Below are 22,014 nucleotides of genomic sequence, written 5' to 3'. Positions count from 1 at the left end.
GAAGCACTCTGCTTCCTGAGGTGTGAGTTGTTTTCCACCTCCTCTCCCTTCCCCTGGCTTCTCAGGTTTTCTGATCTGGATCAATCTATGCTATGTTTAGATGAGCTGTTGTGGAGGTAATGGCAGAAAGAAAAGGAAAATTTTGGTTTGACATGCATAGTCTAAGGGAATCCCGTACGGCGACAAATATTCTGCTCTTAGTAATGTTTGGTGGCAAAGGTAGCAGAATGGAAATGAGCGACAGCATTTGAAAGATAATGATAGGAAGGAATAATTTTTCCTAGTCCCAGAGAATTTCAGACAATCACATCACTTTCTTTTTGCCATTCTGCATTTTGTTCTCCCTGCACTCCACCCAGCATTTTTCTTCAAAATGGAGTTAGACAACTACCTTCTCTGCTTCTGCAGTTCCTCCCTACTTAATTTTAACTGCCCCTTTTGGAAGCACGGATGTGTCTTTCCCAAAAACATCCTTCCATCACTGTTTCATCCACAAAGAAAAGGCAAATTGAGTCAGTGATGCTAAAAAAAGGTGAAAAGGCTAGCTATTTACGTACATTGTTTCACACTTAGAGGACGTCTTAACTACAAGAGTTCTATTTCTTGTTGTAGTCTTAAAGGCTTTCATGCTACTTTATGCTTGTGCAACTGGTTTATCTAACACAGGGACTTTTGTGGATAGGCTGTTCCAGCCTGGGAGTCTAGTATATCTGCATCTATGAAAGCAGGCCAGATTGATTTTCAGAAAAGGAAGAATCTGAAAATCTCACCACCAGTCTGCAATTACTAATAGCTTTAGGGAGTCAAATGGTGTATTATCACAAATGTGCCCTGTTTGTTCCCATGACCTACCGCCATCTTCTAAGCAAGTGGTAGCATGCAATCAGTTGTGAAGACTCTTTACTGTCAGCAAATGCACATGGCAGAAACCCAAATGCAGTATGTCTTACCTTGAATCTTTTTTGTTGGTATTGTCTCTGCATTCTGGCTGTAGGAAGGGATTAGAGTAATCTGGCGCATGCTGGCTATAGAAGGAGGGCTCAAGTAGTGAAGGCTCTGGATTAGAGATGGTTTTACCTGCTGGCATTTATATAAAGATCATACTTGTATCTTTTTCTTATGTCTTTGTTCTGCTAGCCTTAGCAGAAGCACAACACCTACTTGCTTAATAATATAGAATTTCTACTCTGAAATAGATGAGCAATTCTGCCCCATTTCTAGAGGAAACTAATAATAAAAATCTTTGAATTAATATTTTTTGGAAATCTGCTCGTGCTTGGAGAGTATAGTTGGAAAAAGTTACAATTTTCTCTCATTGCCCAAATTCAAGCACAAAATTATTTTCTGGAAAAGTGAAGAAAGTGTCTGGAAGAGAGGGCTCACTTTTTGTGTGAAAGTTTGATGGCAAGAAACAAACTGTAGAGAGGTCAGTTTTGAACATACTCTAAATAATCTAGTTTTCATCCATGTCTCTCTTTAGAACCCATATTCCATTTAATTATGTGATAGAATGTGATTTTCTTTGAGTGTCCAGCAATGTGTAGATCATTTTTAGTATGTCATCTTTTTGGCTTGCATGGTCTTAATGAAACTGCTGTCTCTGTAATGTGCAATTCTTTATTTTTATGTACCTATTGAACAAAAATGTCAGTAGGAAATGATGCAATATTTACTTGTGAAACCTTCCACAAATTTTTGAATAGAAATAGCTTTTACTGTCATTTGGGTTTGAATTGCAAGTATTTTAAAAAGCAGGGAAATAAAAAGGAATAAGGAAAAAAATTCAAAAAGCATATGCTACATGACCAATAAAGTACATTCCTTAAGACAGCCTAGTAACACTTGGTTCTTCGCCCTAAAACTAGCGCTAGTGCTTTTGATCCTTTGCTAAACATTTAGACTGGCATCCCAGTTGCCTGCAAGATCTGTTATGCCCATTGAAGTACAATGAAGTAATATTTGCACTTTCTTTTCTTAAGTGTGTTTTTGTTTGATTGCAGGCAAAAGTTCTGGAGGATTGAAAGGCAGTTTGTTTATCAAGTAATGTGGGATATACTTGTAGAATAAACATATCCATAGTGATGACGTAATGTCGTTGATAAAATTGCTTTCATCAACCACCACTTAGCTAACTCGTACTCTCCTGTGGTAGTTGGAATCTAACATTTTTCCTTTTCTGATATTATATGTCAAAGAGTTGTTCTTGGTTTTGTTTGTGCCATCCTGAGACACTTTTGTGCAGGTTACCATAAAAATCTTGATTCTCCTTTGCTGTGCCTGGCTCTAGTTTGGTTTGCCCGCAGCCCTTAACCAGGAGCTTGCCCTCAGTGTGCAGTAGGTTACTTCTCCTCCTTCTCAAACTACCTCCATGGAATAGGATGTAATCCTGCCAAAGCAAAGGTATTGAGGACTGTTGAAAAACCAATCTGTATTTAGCTTGCACACTCTCTTCAGCAGCTAGGTTCAGAAGAAGTTCCAGTGATTTGGGATCCTGAATGTAGCCAGCTGTTGGGTTTAGGGGTTTGAGGTCTGCATAACTCTCTTAAAGGTGGGGTTCATTTGGCTGGAAGGGGTAGTCCTGCAATTATTATGCAAGATAACCAGAGATGTGAGGTGTAGTGGAATTATCTTTTCATCACTTACTGTTTCAGGCAGACAAACTGCCACCTTGACACAGAGGATCAAGCTCAACCATGACATGGAGCAGTAGTTCTGTACCAGTCACAACTACCCTTTTCAGGGCTCAGCCACTGCAGTTTTGTTGCCTCCAGTCTGGTAGTCCAGGTTTCCAGGTTTGGGAATATTCTTTTCAGTTACTATATGAGGGAGAAGGTACACAGTATTGAGGAGTAGATCCATATTTAAGAATGCAATGGATTACCAGATGCGTAAGTAGGCTTACTGTTGCCAGAAAAAAGGTCTTTCTCCAGCTGGGTTGTTCTTCCTACTTTGTACTGGCTCATTGGACCTCTGATAACATGTCAAAACTCACCTAACCTGCTAGAACATGATGTGTCTGCCTTCATGTCATCTTCTGGAGACAGGTTGTGTTTGGGTGGGCTTAGTACATCAGATAGACTGTGCTGGATTGAGTAAGTACCAGACTATGTAAAGAGAACAGGTGAATGTCTAATGGTGGGGAGTGTGGGTTTGAGGTGACATGCTAGGAAACATCACTGACAAAAAAGAGAGCTATTACACAGCTCCAGCTGTGGCATGCAACTCTCCCCTGCCCTCCTTCCTACAGATCTTAGGTCACTAGTCTTCATTTCTTAGCAGGTCAGCTAGTTTCCCTTGGGATAGCTTCTCTTCTGAGATGGTGATTCTGCAACAGTTACAAACTGAAATAATATGGGCATATGTTTAAACAGATGAGAGTTCTGTCTTCAGAATGAAAAGTATGTAATGACTTTGTGTCTTCTTGGTATGTGTCCTCCTCAAGTAGCAATCTATCACATCTGGCTTGTTTTTTAGAGGGACCTTTTGAAAGTATTTATTCTCCAGCTGTGTTTCCTGAATGCAACTGTCTCTGACTGAACACAATTTACATATGGGCTGTTCTAGAGCCAGCTGACACTATTATTTTGTTTGGCAAGGGGAGATATTGGAAAACTATTGCTTCCGTGTATTATTAATCCTGTAGTAAAAAGTCCAATTCTCTTACATCTAGCAGTGGGGAGTCAGGGAGACATTCCCTTCACAGTGATATTTTCTAGTGGGATTCTAATTCCATGTATTTTAGGGAAATAGGAACTACTGCTGATAAAGTAATAGTTTCCTTCTGTTCAAGTAGACTAAAAAATTGGCAGAACTTCTTGATAGCAGACAGAAACAAAACATGTGAAAATTTCTAATTTTAAAAAAACCTGGCCTATCATCTGTATCCCACATATAATATATATCCTATGTATAATTACAGAGACATGCATAACATTGCTGCCCTCGAAGCATGTTCTTGCCAAAAGAACAAATAGAACTTCCAAGGCATAAAGTCAGTCCTGACATTTTGATTTTGACTTATTGTTCTCGCCAGACTTTTTTTTTTTTTTTTTTATTCCTCCCCCTCTGAATTTAAGTGCATCAAACTTGGCTGGCAGTGAGCCAGGAAGAGTGCATTTCATGAATAGCAGTGTGATTAAAGCCAGCATACCTTCCTCTTCTATGTTACAGGGCTTTGTCCATCTCAGTGAGAGGATTGTCCTTGGGTGGAGCGTGCCATCCTGCCATTTGTGTGGTTTTGCTGGATGAGACCACAGACTATCTCCCCAGTGTGGGTAGTCACTCAGCTCTTTAAAAATAGGAGGAAATAAACTGCTTGTTTATTGGGGTTTTAAAATAAATTTATAACTATGCACTTGCAGTCATTCGTTTCAAGTTTAATGAATTGATTTTAAATTAAGCTATCTCAATAGAATTGAGTAACTTTGCTTTGCAAGAACCTTTGCTTATGTGATGCTAAATTCAAGTCAAATTAGGAATAAGTAACCTGAGTATTACACACACTGCCACAGTCTTCATTCTGTTACTACGGATCATTATTTTTGCATTGTGATTGGACAGAGGAAGTTGATATACACAGTTTTTTGGGTTTTTTTTTTAATCTAGGTTGTGGTCTTCATAGAGCCTGATGTGCAACTCCTACTTCCATTTGAAGCAGATTCCTTTAGTTGATACCTAAGTTTATGCAGAAAACGTTGGAGAGGCCCTGCTGAGAGAAGATAGTTTCTTCATTTTCCACTGTTGATGACTGAAGTCCAGTTTGCACTTTCTAGAACCGATGCAGCTCTATAGCTCTGTCTAGTGTTCATTACCGGTGCTTACTCCTCACCTGAGGAGCAGAAATAACATCTCCCCATCTGGCTAGCTGGCAATCTGCTGCATTATTTGTATCTGCTGCCGAAAGGGTTATAAGGCATCCTGTTGCAGTCACCAGTGGTAACATTCATCTGCCTTAAAAAAGAAATGAGCTGTTCAATAATAACAGTAGGAGTAAGTTTGAGTGTTCTTTGTGGTTTAAATGTCACTCTGGTTTAAGCATAAAAGGCTTCACAACTCATTCTCAAATGCTCAAGAAACTTTTCCCTCAATTACTTGCATGTAACTATCCCAATAATATTCTTGTGTGTACAAGTCTGACCTTAACAGCAGGTACTTGAAACATTCTTGTCCAAGGAAAAAAGAAATCCTTATCTTTCCTGAGGCTTTACTCTGAGAAGTATAAATATTTGTTTTTGAAAGAATGCTGCTTTAAAAAAAATTATCGTCTCCTGGAAGGTATATGGGCTCAAATGAACATTTCAAGATATAGTGCTACATAACTAGAAATATCATCCATAGTTCTGTCTTTGGGTTTTTTTCCTCTATTGAGTAAACCTCCTGATGAAAATAGAGATAACTGAAAAGTATAGATGAACAAACATATGGTGCTGCTATACAGGCACATGTTTTTAGAAATATGTATACACACACACATATATATATATGAACAACTTGCCAGACAAGATGTATGTTTTTTGGGGTTTTTAAATTCATACTATTTAAGAAGAGTACAGAGTAAAATTCTTCAGAGTCTTCTCTGTTTGGTAGAAGTTGAGTAACAATTCTAGGATAGTCATTCCATACTGCTTTGCTTTTTCCACAGTGACGTATTTTCACAGCTGGGCATTTGTTCCAGAATAAATACATGCAGTTAGAATTGACTGAGAGTAATTTGACCAACCAATGTACCTACACATGCAAATACCCAAATGTTGATATGCTGAAGTTAGTGTGCAGTTTTTTTAAATGCAGGGTCACCTTTAACTCATTTATGATTATCAGTATAAACGATGCTAGCTCATATAATCATAGTATTGTTTTGCAGCTTGGAGAGACAAAAAGGAAATGTTTGATTGTATTTGTCAGCAATACAAAATAATCTGCTGTTGATCAGCTTTGTCCTTCTCTTGCAGTCACAAGGACAGGGCATCTGTAGGGCACGTTTTAGAACTCTGCGGGCTACATTTGGTCTTTGGACTGCACGTTGAGCAATCCTCACTTAAAACCTACAAAGCAATTACCTACCACATGCTCGAAGATGAGACCTTCCAATCTTGTAAGATTATTTGGTGTCTGCTGGTTGCACTCTTAAAACACAATCACATCATTACATCCATCTAAAAAACCACCATAACTGCATTTATCGTATTTGATCATTGACCCATGAGAATTCTACTTCATGCTCTTCAACCTGCTTCACAAAAAAGGACAACTCTGGAAACCAGCACTTCTTATCTTGTTTAAATAACTGTGAATGAGCAGTGTGTTAAAGCACAACAACAATAAGTGGGCACAGATAGGAACATGTGTTGACCATTTAGGAGAGAAAAGGTATTGATTTGCTTCTTTGTGTGCCCAGTATCTTTGTGTAAAAGAGCAGGTGGCTATAAACACGGATATGTGTGTATGTGTGCTGTGGCTATAGTTTGGGTTTTTTGAGTGTTCCTGTTGGGGTTATTGGAAAACCAACTGTGTATAAAGCTTTTCTGCTTTAATCTTTTATGCACCACACTTGGGTTTATGTGGGTTATACTCTCTAGGCATTCATTGTGCACATCCAAGAAATGCTTTTCCCAAGTAGAAATGTCACATTTGTAAATGGTGGAGGGAGGGGGTTTATGTATTTAATTGTTTTTAAATGCATCAGTAGTTCCATAGAGGTTGTCAGTTTAGGATTCTATGGGGTTTGTTTTATGGGATGCTGCTTTTCCTTTGTATGTCTTCGTTATTGTGATAATAACAAGATACTGTGATATTAACAAGAGAAAATGCTTTTGAAAAACTACTACTTAGTCACTACTAGAAACTGTTATTAACCAGATCCTGTCCTTATCAGCTTTTGCTGTTACAAAATCTGTTTTCTTACATGGAGTGGAAAGAGTGCCTTCTCCCAAGAGTGCACTTCAGTTTAGAGCAATCACATTGGTTTGGCTGCAGTTCTTTTTTCTCTCCACATCTTCAGCCACTTGTTCCCATGTTTTCCCTTGTGCATTGGTTCCCACAGTAAAGCAGTTCAGAGGACTAAAGTGGCAGATATCTAACCCAGAGAATAAACATGCCTCCTACTTTTGCAGTGAATTATGAAGTGAATACTTTGCGCTTAAATATTTTGGTACCGAATGTTACTTTTTAATCTCTGTAGATCTATGCAGATTTACAGTAGGTAACTTAGGAAGAGTGGTGCACATTTGCATTTAGATTTCAGATTTTTCATGACTACGTCTTATGAGAGTATTTTTGTACTTCGTAGAGCTTTAAAGGAAGAATATTCATTGTACAGCTTTAAAAAGTGCTGAACTAAGTCAGGAAGTATTGATAATTTTGAACATTCAACCATATATAATCCTCTTTGTATGTTTGGATTAGAAATAAAATCTTAAAATCTTCAATTAGATTGATCTTATATACCACTCTGTTATGTTTGATCCTCCTGTCTATGTATTCTATGCAAGTCTGTGTTGTGTGTGGCTGCTGGGCCTGTTCCAGCCTACTCATTTTTATTACCTGAGTAGTTGGTGAAAAGAAGGAGACATCTCAAAAAAGTGGTTTGGTCCCACATACCTTGGACACCTGTCTTTGACAGATGGAAATGCCCTCTGAGGGTAGCCTCTCTGTCTATTGGCCATAAAAGACAGGTGTGTGTTGGATCAGATGTCTAGCAGCATAGGGATAGGGTAGGTGAGGTGAGCTGGAGAGTTAATGATCTATTAGTTCAGTTACAGGGGGAAAGATAAAATTGTTTTTATAGAGAGAAAGGTGAGAGATAACCACTAAAAACATGAATAACATATGGCTGTAAAAAATAATGAAGTGTGGAAGAAGGGAGTTGAAAAATGTAATAGCTAAGATTGCTTTTAGGTTTTGTTCAGAAATGCATTGTTTTAAGATGTCATTGAAAGACTTGATCCTATTATTTCCAAATACTCTGATGCAAAAACTATTTTCTTTTTGAGTTTTAGTATGTTGTTAATTCAAGGTTGACAACATGGGAATGATCTGCATAAGCATTTGCCTTTTTTACTCTTAATTTCTAATTTTGCAACTGATCCTTTGAATTCTGTTTCTTACACACACTGTGGTGGTGGAGGAAGTGGAGCATCTGCTTAGTAACCAAAGGCAAACTATGGTTTAGACTATAACTGTGAATTACAGGCAAAGAAGCAATTTTAGCTGTCAATGGGTTTCAGGAGAGGTCTCTTTAAATCCTTTTTCTTTTTCTCCTATAAAGAAACAACACAAATAGAAGATCCCAGGAAACAATGGCGGCAAGAACAAGAGAGAATGTTAAAAGATTATCTTACAATAGCCCAGGATGCTCTCAGTACCCAGAAGGAACTGTACCAGGTGAAAGAACAGAGACTAGCACTTGCACTGGATGAGTATGTACGGTTGAATGGTGCCTACAAAGAAAAATCAAGCTCTCGTACAAGCTGTAAGTACAGTAGAGAATACAGTGTAACTTCTTTGATCTCTGCCTTGCAGGGGATCCTGTTTCTTTAGGAAAAGTTTTCAAGGTTTGCTAGGACCACCTTGTACTCCGGCTTTTTTAGAGTTATCCCTACATTATTTATTTATTTGAGAAAAAAATATTCTGCTGGAGAGAATCCTCTTCTCTCCGGTACAATTGAACTCCTTTGAGCCACGATTTAGAGCAGTTGGCTCTGAAATCTATTTTGTCACGCAGTTGTTGAGACAAAATTATGCCAAATCTACGTTTAAAGTGAATAGGATCTCTTTCCTTCCTGGCTGCCTGCTGAAATGACCCTTCAGTGTTGACAGGTGTCTGCAATAGACCAAGAAAGGAACATGTTGCTGATTTATAGAAAAGCAGACAGTAATTTTGTAGCCTGTGTGCTGTGACCCAGGGGTGGAGTAGAGATACAGGCTGTTGTCCTGGGGAGGGAATCAGCATCTAGAAAAGCACTGTCAGAGGCCTGTTATTGCCAAACACCTCTCTTAAAAGTAGACAATGTATGAAAGGAGCATGTACATCTGTGGAAGATGCCCGATCTCTGAGACTTCTGAATAAATCTGCTTTCCTGAGATCTTAGAAATCACAACTTTCGTGAAGAAAGTGATTGCAAGATGGCTCAGCTAGAAGAATAGGAACAGAAAGCAAGGAATTGGAAATCAGGGAGAATGAGGTTCTACTTAAGGATCCTGGGATAAGTAAATGTGGAGAGAGACCATATAGTGGTAGGTGGGAAAAGAGGAAAATTTTGATTATTCAGTCATTATTGCCATGCTGCAATAATGACTACCTTATAAAAGGCTAGCTTTTAAATTATTAAAAGTTTTTGAGCACATTCTAGGGTTTTGATCAATGTGGATTCATCAAGGAAGGGACTAATTAGTGATTTAAAAGTATTTAAATATTTGTCTCTTTTATATTTTTTAAAAAGTGTTTTCAGGCTCTTCATCAAGCACAAAGTATGATCCTGACATTCTGAAGGCTGAAATCTCCACTACAAGATTAAGGGTGAGAGTCCTTAACTCATGTTCATTTGGATTCTGTCTGCCAAATTTATGATTATAGAATAAGCATAGCTTGAACTAGCAGATATATCTTGTACCCTGGTACTGAAACTTCCTAATATTCTAATTAGATACCATTCAGAGGTTTAAAATTAATTTTTAAAGCTGTCTCTGGTGCTTTCAGATAACACTTTTTTGGGAAACTTTGACAGCTATTCTAATTAGATGTAGGTTTAAATAAATATGATAATTATTTCCAGTTGTATGCCTTTGTTTTCTAAAGGAAGAGTAAAAATAGAAAAGTAAGAGGCTAAGATGAGCTGCAGCTAGATGACTGCTTCTACACAACCTTTCTTCTGTGAGAATAGCATCATTAGCTGCTTGAACTGCCTGAAGTTTCTGTTGTTTTGAAAAATACTTTTCAATAATGATGCAAAACCCCTCTGTTATGTCAAAATGGAACAGTTCAGATCAAGGATTTTGGATTTTGAAATTGCTAATGAACACCAATCCGTGATTTGGTCAGTTATGTTCAGTACGGTCAGTAACAAACTCCATATAAAGAACTTTCATTCACAGGTTAGTCCCTAGTGAATTTATCTTGAATGAGGAAGAAATGGTGTGGAACACATTTAAAATATTTATAGGGGTTTCATTTATTTCAGCTGTGCCATATAATGCTTTATGGATACCCTGCACTTTCTGTAGTTAGTAATTAAAAAAATTACATCAAAGCCTGCAGGTTAAAAAGACAGCACCTCGCAGCATGAGGTTCCTCCATGCGGGCTGGAACACAGACTCCAGGAGAGCAGAAGCAGCACAAGTGACAGCATTTACTCAGCTCTTCCATTGCCCTCTCCTGGTCTGTGCACAGAGCAGCGCTCGTAGAAGCCTCAGAGAGTAACATCCTCCTTCACCTGGAGTAACAGTTGTGATTAGGAATCTAAACAATTTATGTCTGAAAGGAACTGAGGAATAGCTCATTAAACTTTTAAAACCCAGTATAAATCAGGGATGGAATGCACTCTAAAACTGGTGTCTGGATGTTACCCTCCTGACTACACCTGTGCATCCTTACCAATCTCGATTTGTAGTCCCTTATCCATTAAGGCAAAGGGATGGTGATTAGTGAGGGAACTTACTCAAATGCTGGAGGTGGGAAGAAAAAATTTGTATGCTTAGGGGGAATCAAAGGCAGTAAGGACCCTATCAGGAACAAGAAAGAAGAAACAAGGCAGTAGTTTCTTTCTAAAATGAGTGGAGCAGAAACAGATGTTTACTTTGGAAAGGCCATCACGAATATATTTAGGAACTGACAGTGTTGTTGAAGAGCAAAACACGACAAAATTTAAATATAGTAATTTACTTGTCAAGAGGGAAAAATTCAGGCACGGTCCTGTGCTCACTTTTTCCTATTACCATTGACTGCAGATTTACAAATTGCTCACCAAGGTGAGAGCTAGATATGTTTATCACAGTAATTCACTTTTTGGAGGTGCTTTCTTCTCTTCATTGTTTTTTGAAGTCAGGGAGCCTAATATCCTGCTGGCTCCCAACACCTGATTTATTGGCATTGCATAGTCCTGCATATGTGCCTAAAATAGGTGACCTGAATCTTGTCTGCAGAGTTTAGAAGGGTGCAGTCCAAGAGTATCTGTGTCAGCATAAAGTGTGTGGTCATCCAAAGCCACTGGATATGAAAACTGAGATAAGAAAAAGTGGAACCCTGTGATGCTAGGGCTGGAAAGTGGTTGTCATGGAAGATGGCAAGAGAGGTATGGCTGTTATCACAGTTTACCCTTATTTGAATGTTTGAAGATGCTTGCTAATAGGCCAGATTTGGGCATTTTGCAGTATATGCATGCATGGACTTAATGAGAAACAAAGTCATTAGTAAGCTGCTAGCCAGCTATTTAGATTTTGCACTTCTTTAGATCAGTTGTACTAAACCTGTTTCTCTGTCTCACAGGATCTGAGGCTTGCTGGTATCATCAGGTTAACGGTGGCTGGAGGGGGGAAACAGCATTTGAGGAAGTTCTGAATTGGCCTTTGGCCTTTTCCTTGTTAGCTGTGTGTAATATATGTGTGTGGAGCCTTCTGGATACACAAACTGCCTGTTGTGCAATAGGTCATGGAGAAAATATGACAGAAATCAGACACCTGTTAAATGAAATAAGAAGGAGAATAAATGTTTCTGTCACCAGACTAAAACTGAGGGATCACATCCTGCAGTAGACTTTGAGTGGGGCCATTTGGGGTCTTAATTAGCAATCAGCAAGTTAACTCAAACAGCACAAAGCATATGTGAGCACAGTAAGTTTTATGCAGATGCAGCAAGTGAGTAGGAAATGCACCTCTATAAAATAACAAGGGGTGGAGGGGCTGGGGAGGGTGGCTGCAGTGTTCCATTAGGACTTGAGTGCTGGGAATAGAAAGGGGTTAGCACAGGAGCCTGCTTGAAGGTGCGGTTAGGAGTAGGAAAGAGAGATCTGTCAGGTGACCGACGACAACGTGCAGAAGCAGTAGGAAGGGGGTGAATGTTAGAACAAGTGAAGAGTTGTGAAAAAGCAGGAATTATATGAAAGTTTTGAAGGAGAAGACAAGGAGCCTAAGAATAGTTTAATGCAGGGATGATGCCGTAAACACAGAGGCTATATTACGATGTAGGTCACATCCTTCTAGGATAATGCACCCAACTCACATTTCTTGATAATGAAATGATGATGAAGTACAGCAGAGGACACTCAGAAGATGATCTTGAGGAAAAATATAAGGGTTTCTGAGTGATCCAATCCTCTAGGCTGAAATCAAGTGTGCCTTCTGCTATTAATCTAAGTACATGGTTTTGATTTTGAAAGGGAAGGGTTTAGCCATTCTGTATTTTTCAGAAAAAAACAGACTTGTTTCATTTTACCCATCACTTTAGCTGGAACACAGAGATGGTATCTGTTAATTTTCCTTAACCTTGATCAGAACACTTGAGAAATTATTCTTGGAGTTTTCATACTAGTCAAGGAGAAAATAGCTGAGGAACACTGAATGTATACTTAGAGAAATTGTCTATTTGTCATGCTAACGATTCAGTATGGTCAAAATAAAAACAGTTTTCTGTCAAGTAAAGCAACTAGTGATGATAATATGATAGTTCCCAAAAGCCTGAACATAACCCCTCATCCAGAGAACACACTTTGCTTTGAAGAAAATGGAGATTAAAAGCATTTTATTTCTGTCACAGAAAATACATTAGCCAGAAACTGCAAGCTGGAATGTCTAAGTATCATTCACAACCCCCTACAACGACTGTGTAAATCATTAGTTATTTTAGAAATGTAAAGCATTTTAAGTCTCTTGGAAAGCTGCAGCAGCTGCTGATGCTGAGTGCTTTTAGTTACGGGCATGCTGGGAATCATACTTTTCTTTTAAGAAATTCTTTTAAATTATATTTATTTGAAGGCTATCAGGCAGCAAGTAGGAAGTCTAAGGGGATTTGGTTACAAAATATCTTGGAGACGTGTTTTGAAATTAATTTCAGTTAAAGTGGTCTAAGTTCTTGATATTAGTATAATAAATCTTTCAAGTGTTGAATATCTGAGGAGCTTTAAAAACAAGCAAGAATTTTGCAGCGGACTTTTAGCTTTTCCTTTTTTCACCTTAATGATTGGAAAATTAGAAAGCCTAACAATATCTGGCTGGTATGTAGAGTGCAAACGAGCCAGCTGTAGATATATAAATACCAGAATCTTGGACTCTACACTTCAAGGAGTCATTTGTCTCTATGGGTATGCTGATGATTAATTTATGTTTTAAGTACATTCATTTTTAGGTGGTTCTTAAAACTTTGTTTCATACATTTGGGAAATATGACATTAAAAATTAAATGGAAGATTTTTTTAATTTAATCTTGATTCATAAATATTTTGTAGTGCACTTATATCTGCCGACGTCTCAAATAGCAATGTTAAGGTTAAGAAGCAATTGACCATGCAAATTTAGGGAGAGTAGGGAATATTTTTCCAAATATATATTTATTAAATAGACACGTATATTTGTGATTTGCATGTCTTTAGTGATTGTTATCTTTGGATTAAAGAAGTGTGAATTATATATTCAGGAATCCAGTGTCTGTAAAGCTTTATAAGAATGGATGGTACCTATGGAAAAAAGAGTCCATTTTGTCTTTTACAGTGCAAATGACTGAACAGTTTCCAGGAATTAAAAAGTAAAAATATAATAAAACTAAAAGTAAACAGACATGTCCCTGTAGGACAGTTGGAATGCATGCTTAACAAGTGAGAAGTAAATTACTTGTTAAAGTTCTCTCAGGTTTAATAACACAGTGTGGTATCAATACAAATAAGGAATGTGATTTAATCTGCTTGCGTCCCTTTAATACTAAAGCATGTTGCCCATAGACATCAGGAAGAGATAAGATCCTTTTTTAATGTGTGTCAGTAGAGCAATTTACTCCTTTTCTCTCATCAGATATAGTGCATACTTTAATTGTTCAAAGCCGTGTGTTACATCGTTTAACAAGAGGAATTTTCTAACTCGTGCTTTGATTTAACACACAAGGTTAAGAAGCTGAAGAGAGAACTCTCTCAGATGAAGCAAGAGCTGCTGTACAAGGAGCAGGGCTTTGAAACACTGCAACAGTGAGTAAATGAAAATAGCAGAAATTGACTTAATTCAATCACGTGATTTCTTTTCTTTCGCATGGAATTGAATCTGTATTATCTGAGAGGATTATTGTGAAGGAAAGCGAGAATCTAATAACTCTGCTGTAGTTAGGAAATGACAACCTTTTTGTGGAACTGTTAACTTAAGAAATTTGTCTCCCCTCTTTTTTTTTCATGGGGTAGCTTGTGTTGCAAAGAGACAGAAAGAAGAGGAGTGGTCAGGGGTCCCAAGGACAAAATTAGCTGCTTTGTGTGTCCGATTTAAATTTTTTAAAAAAAATTTTTGAAAAGGTACTTAGGTCTTTCTTTCCTCCTTCCCCACCTATGAGCTCAAAAGAAAGAGAAAGGTGCTGTTCTTGGAGGTATGAATAGTACACAACTCTGCAGGGTTGGAAATTAGTCACAATTTGAGGATTAGAGACTTGCCTTTCTTTGTTCCAGTTGCTGGGATGCCTGGTGTCCAAAGGGCTGATGCTGAACCGGGTGAGCTTTCTGGGTATTTAACCAGATGGATTACTAGGGAATGAATTTTTTTCAGTCTAAGAACTCCCTGCTGCTCCTGCCTTACAAAATTAGGCCCTAAAATATTAAATGGTACTGGAACTGTCACCATAAAGGGCTTGCTGCACAGGAAACCTTGCTAACAAGTATGTTCTCTTGACTTATGTGATGAGAAATTTATTAATGCTAGCTGTTTTCCCCATTGTGGTATGTACCCATACATTAGGAATACATTTCCACAGTAAAATGCTGAGCTGTTTGCTCTTGGTACCAGGAGCAGAAGCAATCCTCAGCACATTAGGAGGATGCCAGTTAAGTCTCTATTCTCGTTCATTTTGACTAAAACAGAAATGTAAGATTTGTCTGCTATTTTAATATATAAACCCCAGCAAGGATAGTTGACTGAATTTAACTATGAATCAGATCTCACTTGTAGTAAAATTTAGAAGAAGAAAGACATATTGATTCTAAAGCTTAAGGTAATAAAAACTCATGCTGCTGTCCCAGGATTAAAGGTTAGCCAATCATGCTGGTTTTATTATATTAATTCAACAATGAAGTATTGTTTTAAAGCAGCTTGCTCACAAGCCATTTTGATAGGAATCCAAAGCATGTTTCAGAAACTGTCAACAGCATTCCACAGAAACACAATGGGCGTTTGTTTTTAAAATTCAGTCAGCCACTTTCAAAGAGTACTAATCCCATTAATTTAAAACAGGATGATGGAATATCTTATATATCAGAGATCCTTCTTGTCTATATTAATTATATACAGAATAAAGCAGTTGCAATTTGAATATGACATGTTGTATTACTAGACAGCATGTGGTGTATTACCAACTGTTCATTCATGATCCCAATTGTTGGTGTATCCTCTATCTGCTTGACCTTAGCAACCTGGTAAGTTACCAAAAATTGAGAGTTGTCAGACAGCAAGTGCCTGCCTATGAAAGAGTTTGAGGAACTTTCAAGCTGAAATAAATATATCCTTGAATAGGAATGATTGCCAAGACACAGAGGTCATTTCCTTATACAAATGCAGTTTAGTTTGTACCAAAACTGGGATGCAGAGAAAGGAGAACAGACATGCTCACAGCTTTACATACTGCTTTAGAACTTTGATATTTTTGTGGCCAAAACTTGAAGAAAAATATAATACAGTTACAGGTGTTTTGTGCAAGTTGCTGTTCTTGCTGGGGGATGCTTGTGATCACTTCTGATTTGTTCACTCCTCACTCACAAGGCTGTTAACTTCCAGCAAAGATAATGGATGATGATAAAAAACAGAAAACCAATTGTATTATAAAAGAATATATTCTCTACTAAATGCTTGATTTTTATCAAGATGGCTGTTCGTTGGTTTTAGTTTTTGAAGCACAGCTGCAATCATTTTCATGATGCTATGAAATACCTCTGTTAAACTAGAGACCAGGAAAATGTGTTTAGAAATTTAGAAATGTGTTTTCATATTTCTCGAAGGAAATATGGAAATACTAAAATGAATCATCTTTTTATCTCTAAGTTTAGGGTAGCCTTGTTTTATTATGTTCAGGTTACGGTTTCTAAAATCGTTGGTAGTTCAGGAATTTAATGAATTGTCCAATCTATGGTATATGGTATTAATTATCCAGAGATTTTGTGAATAAAGAGAGCCTGGTGTCTGGCTGAGCAGAACAGCTGTTCCAGACAGTTAATGCCCAGGATTAGGGTGAACTAGAGGGAAGCTGGGACAAGAATGGTGCTGGTGATGTTTCTGCTCAGAAAGGCTGATTAGTACCAAGAAGCCTGCCTGTCTGCCCATGTCCCGGTGTGGGTTTGGGTGGAAGGATACTACTGGAAAGAAATTCTGCTTCTGTAAGGAACACAGTTATTAGTATGAAAGGTGTACCCAAGAGCTGCTTTATGCTGCAGAGAGTTATGGTGGGAATGGGAATTTTGACAGTATTGACAGCAATAACTCTGCGCTCCTTGACATTTTTTGCCAAGGATTAAATTGTATTTGAATGGAGATTTCAATGTCATTTTTCCTTTCCATGTCTGTTTTCTTACCTCCTTCCTTTCTGTTCCCTAACTCTGCTTTTGCCTGAAGTAGAACAGAAGAGACATTTGTATGATTTTCTCTATCTGCTGTTAATATTGTCTCTTCCCACAGAATTGACCAAAAAATGTCTGGAGGCCAGAGTGGGTATGAACTGTGTGAGGCCAAAGCCATCCTGAAGGAGCTGAAGTCCATCAGAAAGGCGATCAGTTCAGGCGAGAGAGAAAAACAAGATTTAATGAAGGTATTTTGATTGGTTAATGGAAGTTTTGTGTGCATTTGTTTTAACATGACTCACTTCCTGAGTGATAAATGCATTTTATACTTTTAAGGGATTCTCAAAACTCTTCGAGCCAAACTAGTATTAAAATTAATTTTAATGTAGAAACTGAAGCCTATGACATTCCTAGTTCAAAAAGCTGCTCTGTGTCAGGGAATATAGATTTTTTTTCAGAACTTGGATGTAAAGTACAACGCATATGTTACCTCTAAAGTGTAATTTAGAATATTAAGTGGACAAAATTGATATATTCTGAGATGCTTGACCATTTTGCAAGTCAGTGAAAGTTTTCCTAATCTAAATTGTTCTATTTCCATTTCTGAAAGCATATTTCCTTTTTGTTTCTTTTTTTTTCAGCAAAATTCATAATTGGTTGATAAATTAAAAAACAGAAAGTCCCAAAACAGACACAAACCCAAATGAGTAGCTTTTACATTTTCACAGGTGTTGGTCACCCTTAGTGTCACTTACCAATGGCTTGATTAAAAGAATGGGTTGCTTAATATGAAATAAACCCAGAATTTTCATCAGAATCTTTTATGTATATATCTTTTGGAGATAAACTGGTATAAACATGGTAAAGTGCAAAGGAACTTTAATGCCATTTCCTTCCCTAATTCCTGGACAGAGCCTTGCAAAGCTGAGGGAGAAATTCAATGTTGACCATGCCACTGAAACATCTGATCCAGACTTGAGTTCCAGCTCTGTAAACTCCCAGCTGTGTTTTCCTAGACAAACTCTGGATACAGGGTCTCAGACTGACATTTCTGGTGAGGTGAGCTTTTTTCCATTTTGTCCAGTGTAAAGAGAAATTGAAGGAGAATGCTGCTGTTAATGGAATTGGAATCAAATGGCTGTTTGCTGTTGCAGATAGCATATATATGTATACTTGTTTCACAGAATTACTTAGAATCACTCACACTAGAATTACTTTTCTGTTTTTTTGTGCTTGATTTTTAAATCAAGATTCAGATGAACTTTATACATTTGTCATGAAGCATTTATGACAATCTGATTTAGTTAAATGGTTCCAGTACAGTGAAGATCAGAATTGGATAGTATTTATTTTGATCTGTCTATAGGATATGTTTCACTATACAGAGCTAATTAAATATGAAGATTCTTTTTTTTTTTTTTAAATTTCAGGTAAAAAGATCACAGAATTTAAATGCACAATTTCATTTCACACAGCTTAAAAATTCTTCTTGGAACTACTTATTCAGTGATTTAGTAAAACTTTATTTCACTGGTGTTATATTTTACATACACAGAAGGCTGTTTAATTTTGATACCTTTTTTGAAGTTCTGCAAGCTAAGTTTGTAAGAAAGAGAGTGTACAAAGTTTTTCAGACAAAGAGCTTTTCTGTTTTGTAACAAATTTATTAAAGTCTAACTTTGCAATGCACTGACATAATTCTAAATTCTGAGTTCAACAGAATTCGTGGTAGGAGATCAAAATTTTTGGTGCAGTCACTGCAAGAATTCTTTAAAAATGCTCTCCCTTTACTGTGGTGGATTTGGCACTTGGTAGTACAGTAGCTAAAAATGTATGAAGTGGCTTAGAAGAAAACAGCACTGTTTTGTACAGCTGAGTAGAATGAGATCTTAACTAGGCATTTAACAGCAAGTGTGAGGCTGGCTGCAGGGTCTGGGGGTAGTTTTATTTTTCTTTAAGTTGTAATGTTTCTAGCCTCTGTCTAGGTTTTGTTGGTTCATTTAAAAGCTTTGCACACTAACGAGGCTACTTTTTTTCTTTTTTTTCCTCCTTTTTTAATTTCTTTTTTCTTTCTTTTTTTCCCCCCTCAACAGATTGGAGCAAGAAGTAGATGGAATTTGGCAGAGAAGGTCAGGCTGAGCCTGCAGTACGAAGAGGCCAAGCGAAGGTAAGGGGCTCGGTGGGAGCGCGGGGCCGGGGAGCTCCCGGGGCCGGGGAAGCTCTCGGGGCCGGGGAAGCTCCCGAGGCCGGGGAAGCTCCCGGGGCCGGGGAAGCTCTCGGGGCCGGGGAAGCTCCCGGGGCCGGGGAAGCTCCCGGGGCCGGGGAAGCTCCCGAGGCCGGGGAAGCTCCCGGGGCCGGGGAAGCTCCCGAGGCCGGGGAAGCTCCCGGGGCCGGGGAAGCTCCCGAGGCCGGGGAAGCTCCCGGGGCCGGGGAAGCTCCCGGGGCCGGGGAAGCTCCCGAGGCTGGGGAAGCTCCCGGGGCCGGGGAAGCTCCCGGGGCCGGGGAAGCTCCCGAGGCTGGGGAAGCTCCCGGGGCCGGGGAAGCTCCCGAGGCTGGGGAAGCTCCCGGGGCCGGGGAAGCTCCCGAGGCTGGGGAAGCTCCCGGGGCCGGGGAAGCTCTCGGGGCTGGGGAAGCTCCCGAGGCTGGGGAAGCTCTCGGTGCCGGGGAAGCTCCCGGGGCCGGGGAAGCTCCCGGGGCCGGGGAAGCTCCCGGGGCCGGGGAAGCTCCCGGGGCCGGGGAAGCTCCCGAGGCTGGGGAAGCTCCCGGGGCCGGGGAAGCTCCCGAGGCTGGGGAAGCTCCCGGGGCCGGGGAAGCTCCCGGGGCCGGGGAAGCTCTCGGTGCCCGCGGCTCCATCCAAGGCCGTGCTCGCAGCGACATCCAGCGGGGGCTGCGGCTGTTGCTGAGTGCTAAACCCGGTGTGTTGCGAAACTAAATTAAAACACTGACAAATTACTGGCGGTTCCAGGATTAAGGGAGTAGAGTGAGTTGGCTTTCTGAGGAAAGCAGTCGCCAGGTTATTTATGTCCATTATATCCTTCTTAGGGATCATAATTTCACTTTACTATACCACGGAAGGCTTGTCAGTTTTGGAGTTGCTTCAGACTTCCAGCACAGATTTAGTAGGCTTAATTAGTTCCTTTTCCCTTGGGACTTTAGATAATTTAAAAACTTGTTATCACTATGAGTTGGCTTTTCTTTTCATTAGTTTAACGTGAGGAGAAAAGAAGTCAGGAGCTGCTCTGCTGATGAATGTGGAATTCATCAAATAAAGTTCTGTGGTGCGTGCCCATGAAAGTGGTGCCATCTTGATGAATTGCCACAGCACTGAAAAATGGGCATCAGAATGCAGAACATTCAGGGTTCAAACGATATCTGGTGCACCAGAAGTGCTGCATTAATACTGGGACAAGATTTTCTATTGGGATAGTACTCTAGTGTGGTATTATTTTCTAATACTTGTCGGCAAATTATTTGTCAGCTATGCAGAAGCCTTGTTGTTTTGGTTGTGGAGGTTCTTTGTAATTTAAGGGAGATAGAAATCTAAGCACTATTCCATACCCAAAGTTTTGGGGTTTTGTTAAAATATGAAGAGCTAAACAAGGCAACAAAATAAAAAAATAGCATTTTTCTCCAGATGAAAACTGTGCCTAGAATGCCATTTAATCTGAGATTTAAATATTATTTCAGTTGGAAAACTGTGGCAGGATCATTTAAAAAACCACAAAAATAAATTTGCGACTTAGAAGTACCAAGTAACTGCTTAGTTGCTTTTAGGTTTTAAAGGCAGGAGTCTGCATGACTGGGGTTTTTTTGCCTAATTTCAAATGTATACTTCCTCCTACAGAGTAGTAGCTACTGTCCTTACCAATAAAAGCAGTAATCCTTAATATGCTCTTCATGGACTATAAAACCTCATTGTATAATCAATGCATTCATCAAAGAACACCATGGCTGTTGTGTTTGTTCAATATTGAACATGTATGATTTTGGCTCAGAATCATCACATACATAATGTTAATTGTCAGGTGGTCACTTAGATGCAGGTAGGTGGCATTGTTTCTCAGGCATAATTGATCCAAAAGCTGATCACTCTCTGTTTTGGCTTTGTCTTGATACCAAGAAGTCCCAACGTTCCATTTTATCTGTCTTTTGTAGGAATAAAAAACTTCCTTGAAGTAAGTCAGTTTGCCATTTTTATCTTGGGGTGGGGGGGAAGAGAGAAAAAAGAAGCAGTACAGTGCTCAGAGTATGGAGTACTGCAGAGCAGGATCTTTCTTTCTCACAAATTATTTAGCCAAGAACATGGGTCGAAATTTCAATGTATGTAACTTGGAACAATGAAGATACATACCAGTTTGCACATGAAGTTCAGTACCTAGTTATACCCCTCCCCCAAGTATTGTGGCCACTGTAACCATCACTGTAATTTAATAAGTGTTGACTATCTTCTCTGAAATACTAAATGTGCAAATTCTCAATTATTTTGTGGTGAAATAGCTAAGATGAAGAGAGGATCTTTTAAGTGAATAACTCTACTTGAAAATGATCAGATAATTTTGTACATTGCAGATTTTACATTACTTAGCCAGCAGAATGTCTTGAAGATGTGGAGTGCTCGTAACTATGCTTTGAATTCAGTTGCAGTTGTTATTGAAAAGGATCTGATATAGCATGCTGACAATCCTATCCTGATATGGTAAAGATCTGGCTAATCTTCCTTTTTGGCCTGTTGTGGCATCCCACTCTTAAGGGGAAAGGAGCACCCAAGATTCACAGATGTCCATGGTCAAAAAGAAATTGCAAGAATCAAAGAGACAGCAAAAACTTACAAACTTGTATTAGTAAATTATACACACAGCATGGAAATTGGGATTTCACTCCCTGACCTCCAAGTATAAACAAGTGGTGATGGATTTTGATTAGGGGATAGGATGAAATTGGAAAGGGAGAGAAAAGAAGGAAGATAGCAAGGAAACAAATATCACTAGTCCTGGCTCCAGCATCTATCCATCTGACAGGCTGTGCGGGGTCCTGGGGCACCTGTGGGAGTACCTGTTTATAGCCAAGCTTTCCTTGCCCTGGAGGTACGTTTCTCACTTTCTATGCAAATTAGCTATCATGAGCAGTCTCTTCTTCCAGACCTCTCTGGAAATGGGTTGAGGGCGTCAGGAGTTTTGGTGCTCTTGATTACCCCCTGCTGCAATGGGAACAGCAGTTGCACAAATTCAGACTGTTGAGTTCATCTCTTTTCTCTTTAGGTAGCTGCTGTTGTATTGTCTTTTTCTTTAAT

The 22,014-nt window shown here is 39.0% G+C and overlaps 1 protein-coding gene across 4 annotated transcripts in view; it reads left to right on the top strand.

The window, feature by feature from the left end:
- The window catches only part of WWC2 (WW and C2 domain containing 2), a 95,273-nt gene that overhangs the window by 38,511 nt on the left and 34,748 nt on the right, over nt 1-22,014 (top strand). For 3 of the 4 annotated variants that reach the window (XM_040065671.1, XM_040065674.1, XM_040065670.1), the window contains exons 3-8: nt 8,267-8,470; nt 9,441-9,517; nt 14,086-14,165; nt 16,843-16,972; nt 17,637-17,783; nt 18,818-18,891. In XM_040065671.1, the coding sequence (XP_039921605.1) occupies nt 8,267-8,470; nt 9,441-9,517; nt 14,086-14,165; nt 16,843-16,972; nt 17,637-17,783; nt 18,818-18,891 (712 nt within the window). Of the gene's footprint in view, nt 1-8,266; nt 8,471-9,440; nt 9,518-11,174; nt 11,289-14,085; nt 14,166-16,842; nt 16,973-17,636; nt 17,784-18,817; nt 18,892-22,014 lie in introns of those variants that run through there. The other variant, XM_040065676.1, reaches the window with a different exon arrangement.

Source organism: Hirundo rustica, chromosome 5, assembly GCF_015227805.2.
Source record: "Hirundo rustica isolate bHirRus1 chromosome 5, bHirRus1.pri.v3, whole genome shotgun sequence".
NCBI lineage: Eukaryota > Metazoa > Chordata > Aves > Passeriformes > Hirundinidae > Hirundo > Hirundo rustica.
The sequence above is the reverse complement of the archived record's forward strand: the minus strand, read 5'-3'. Positions and strand labels throughout refer to the sequence as shown.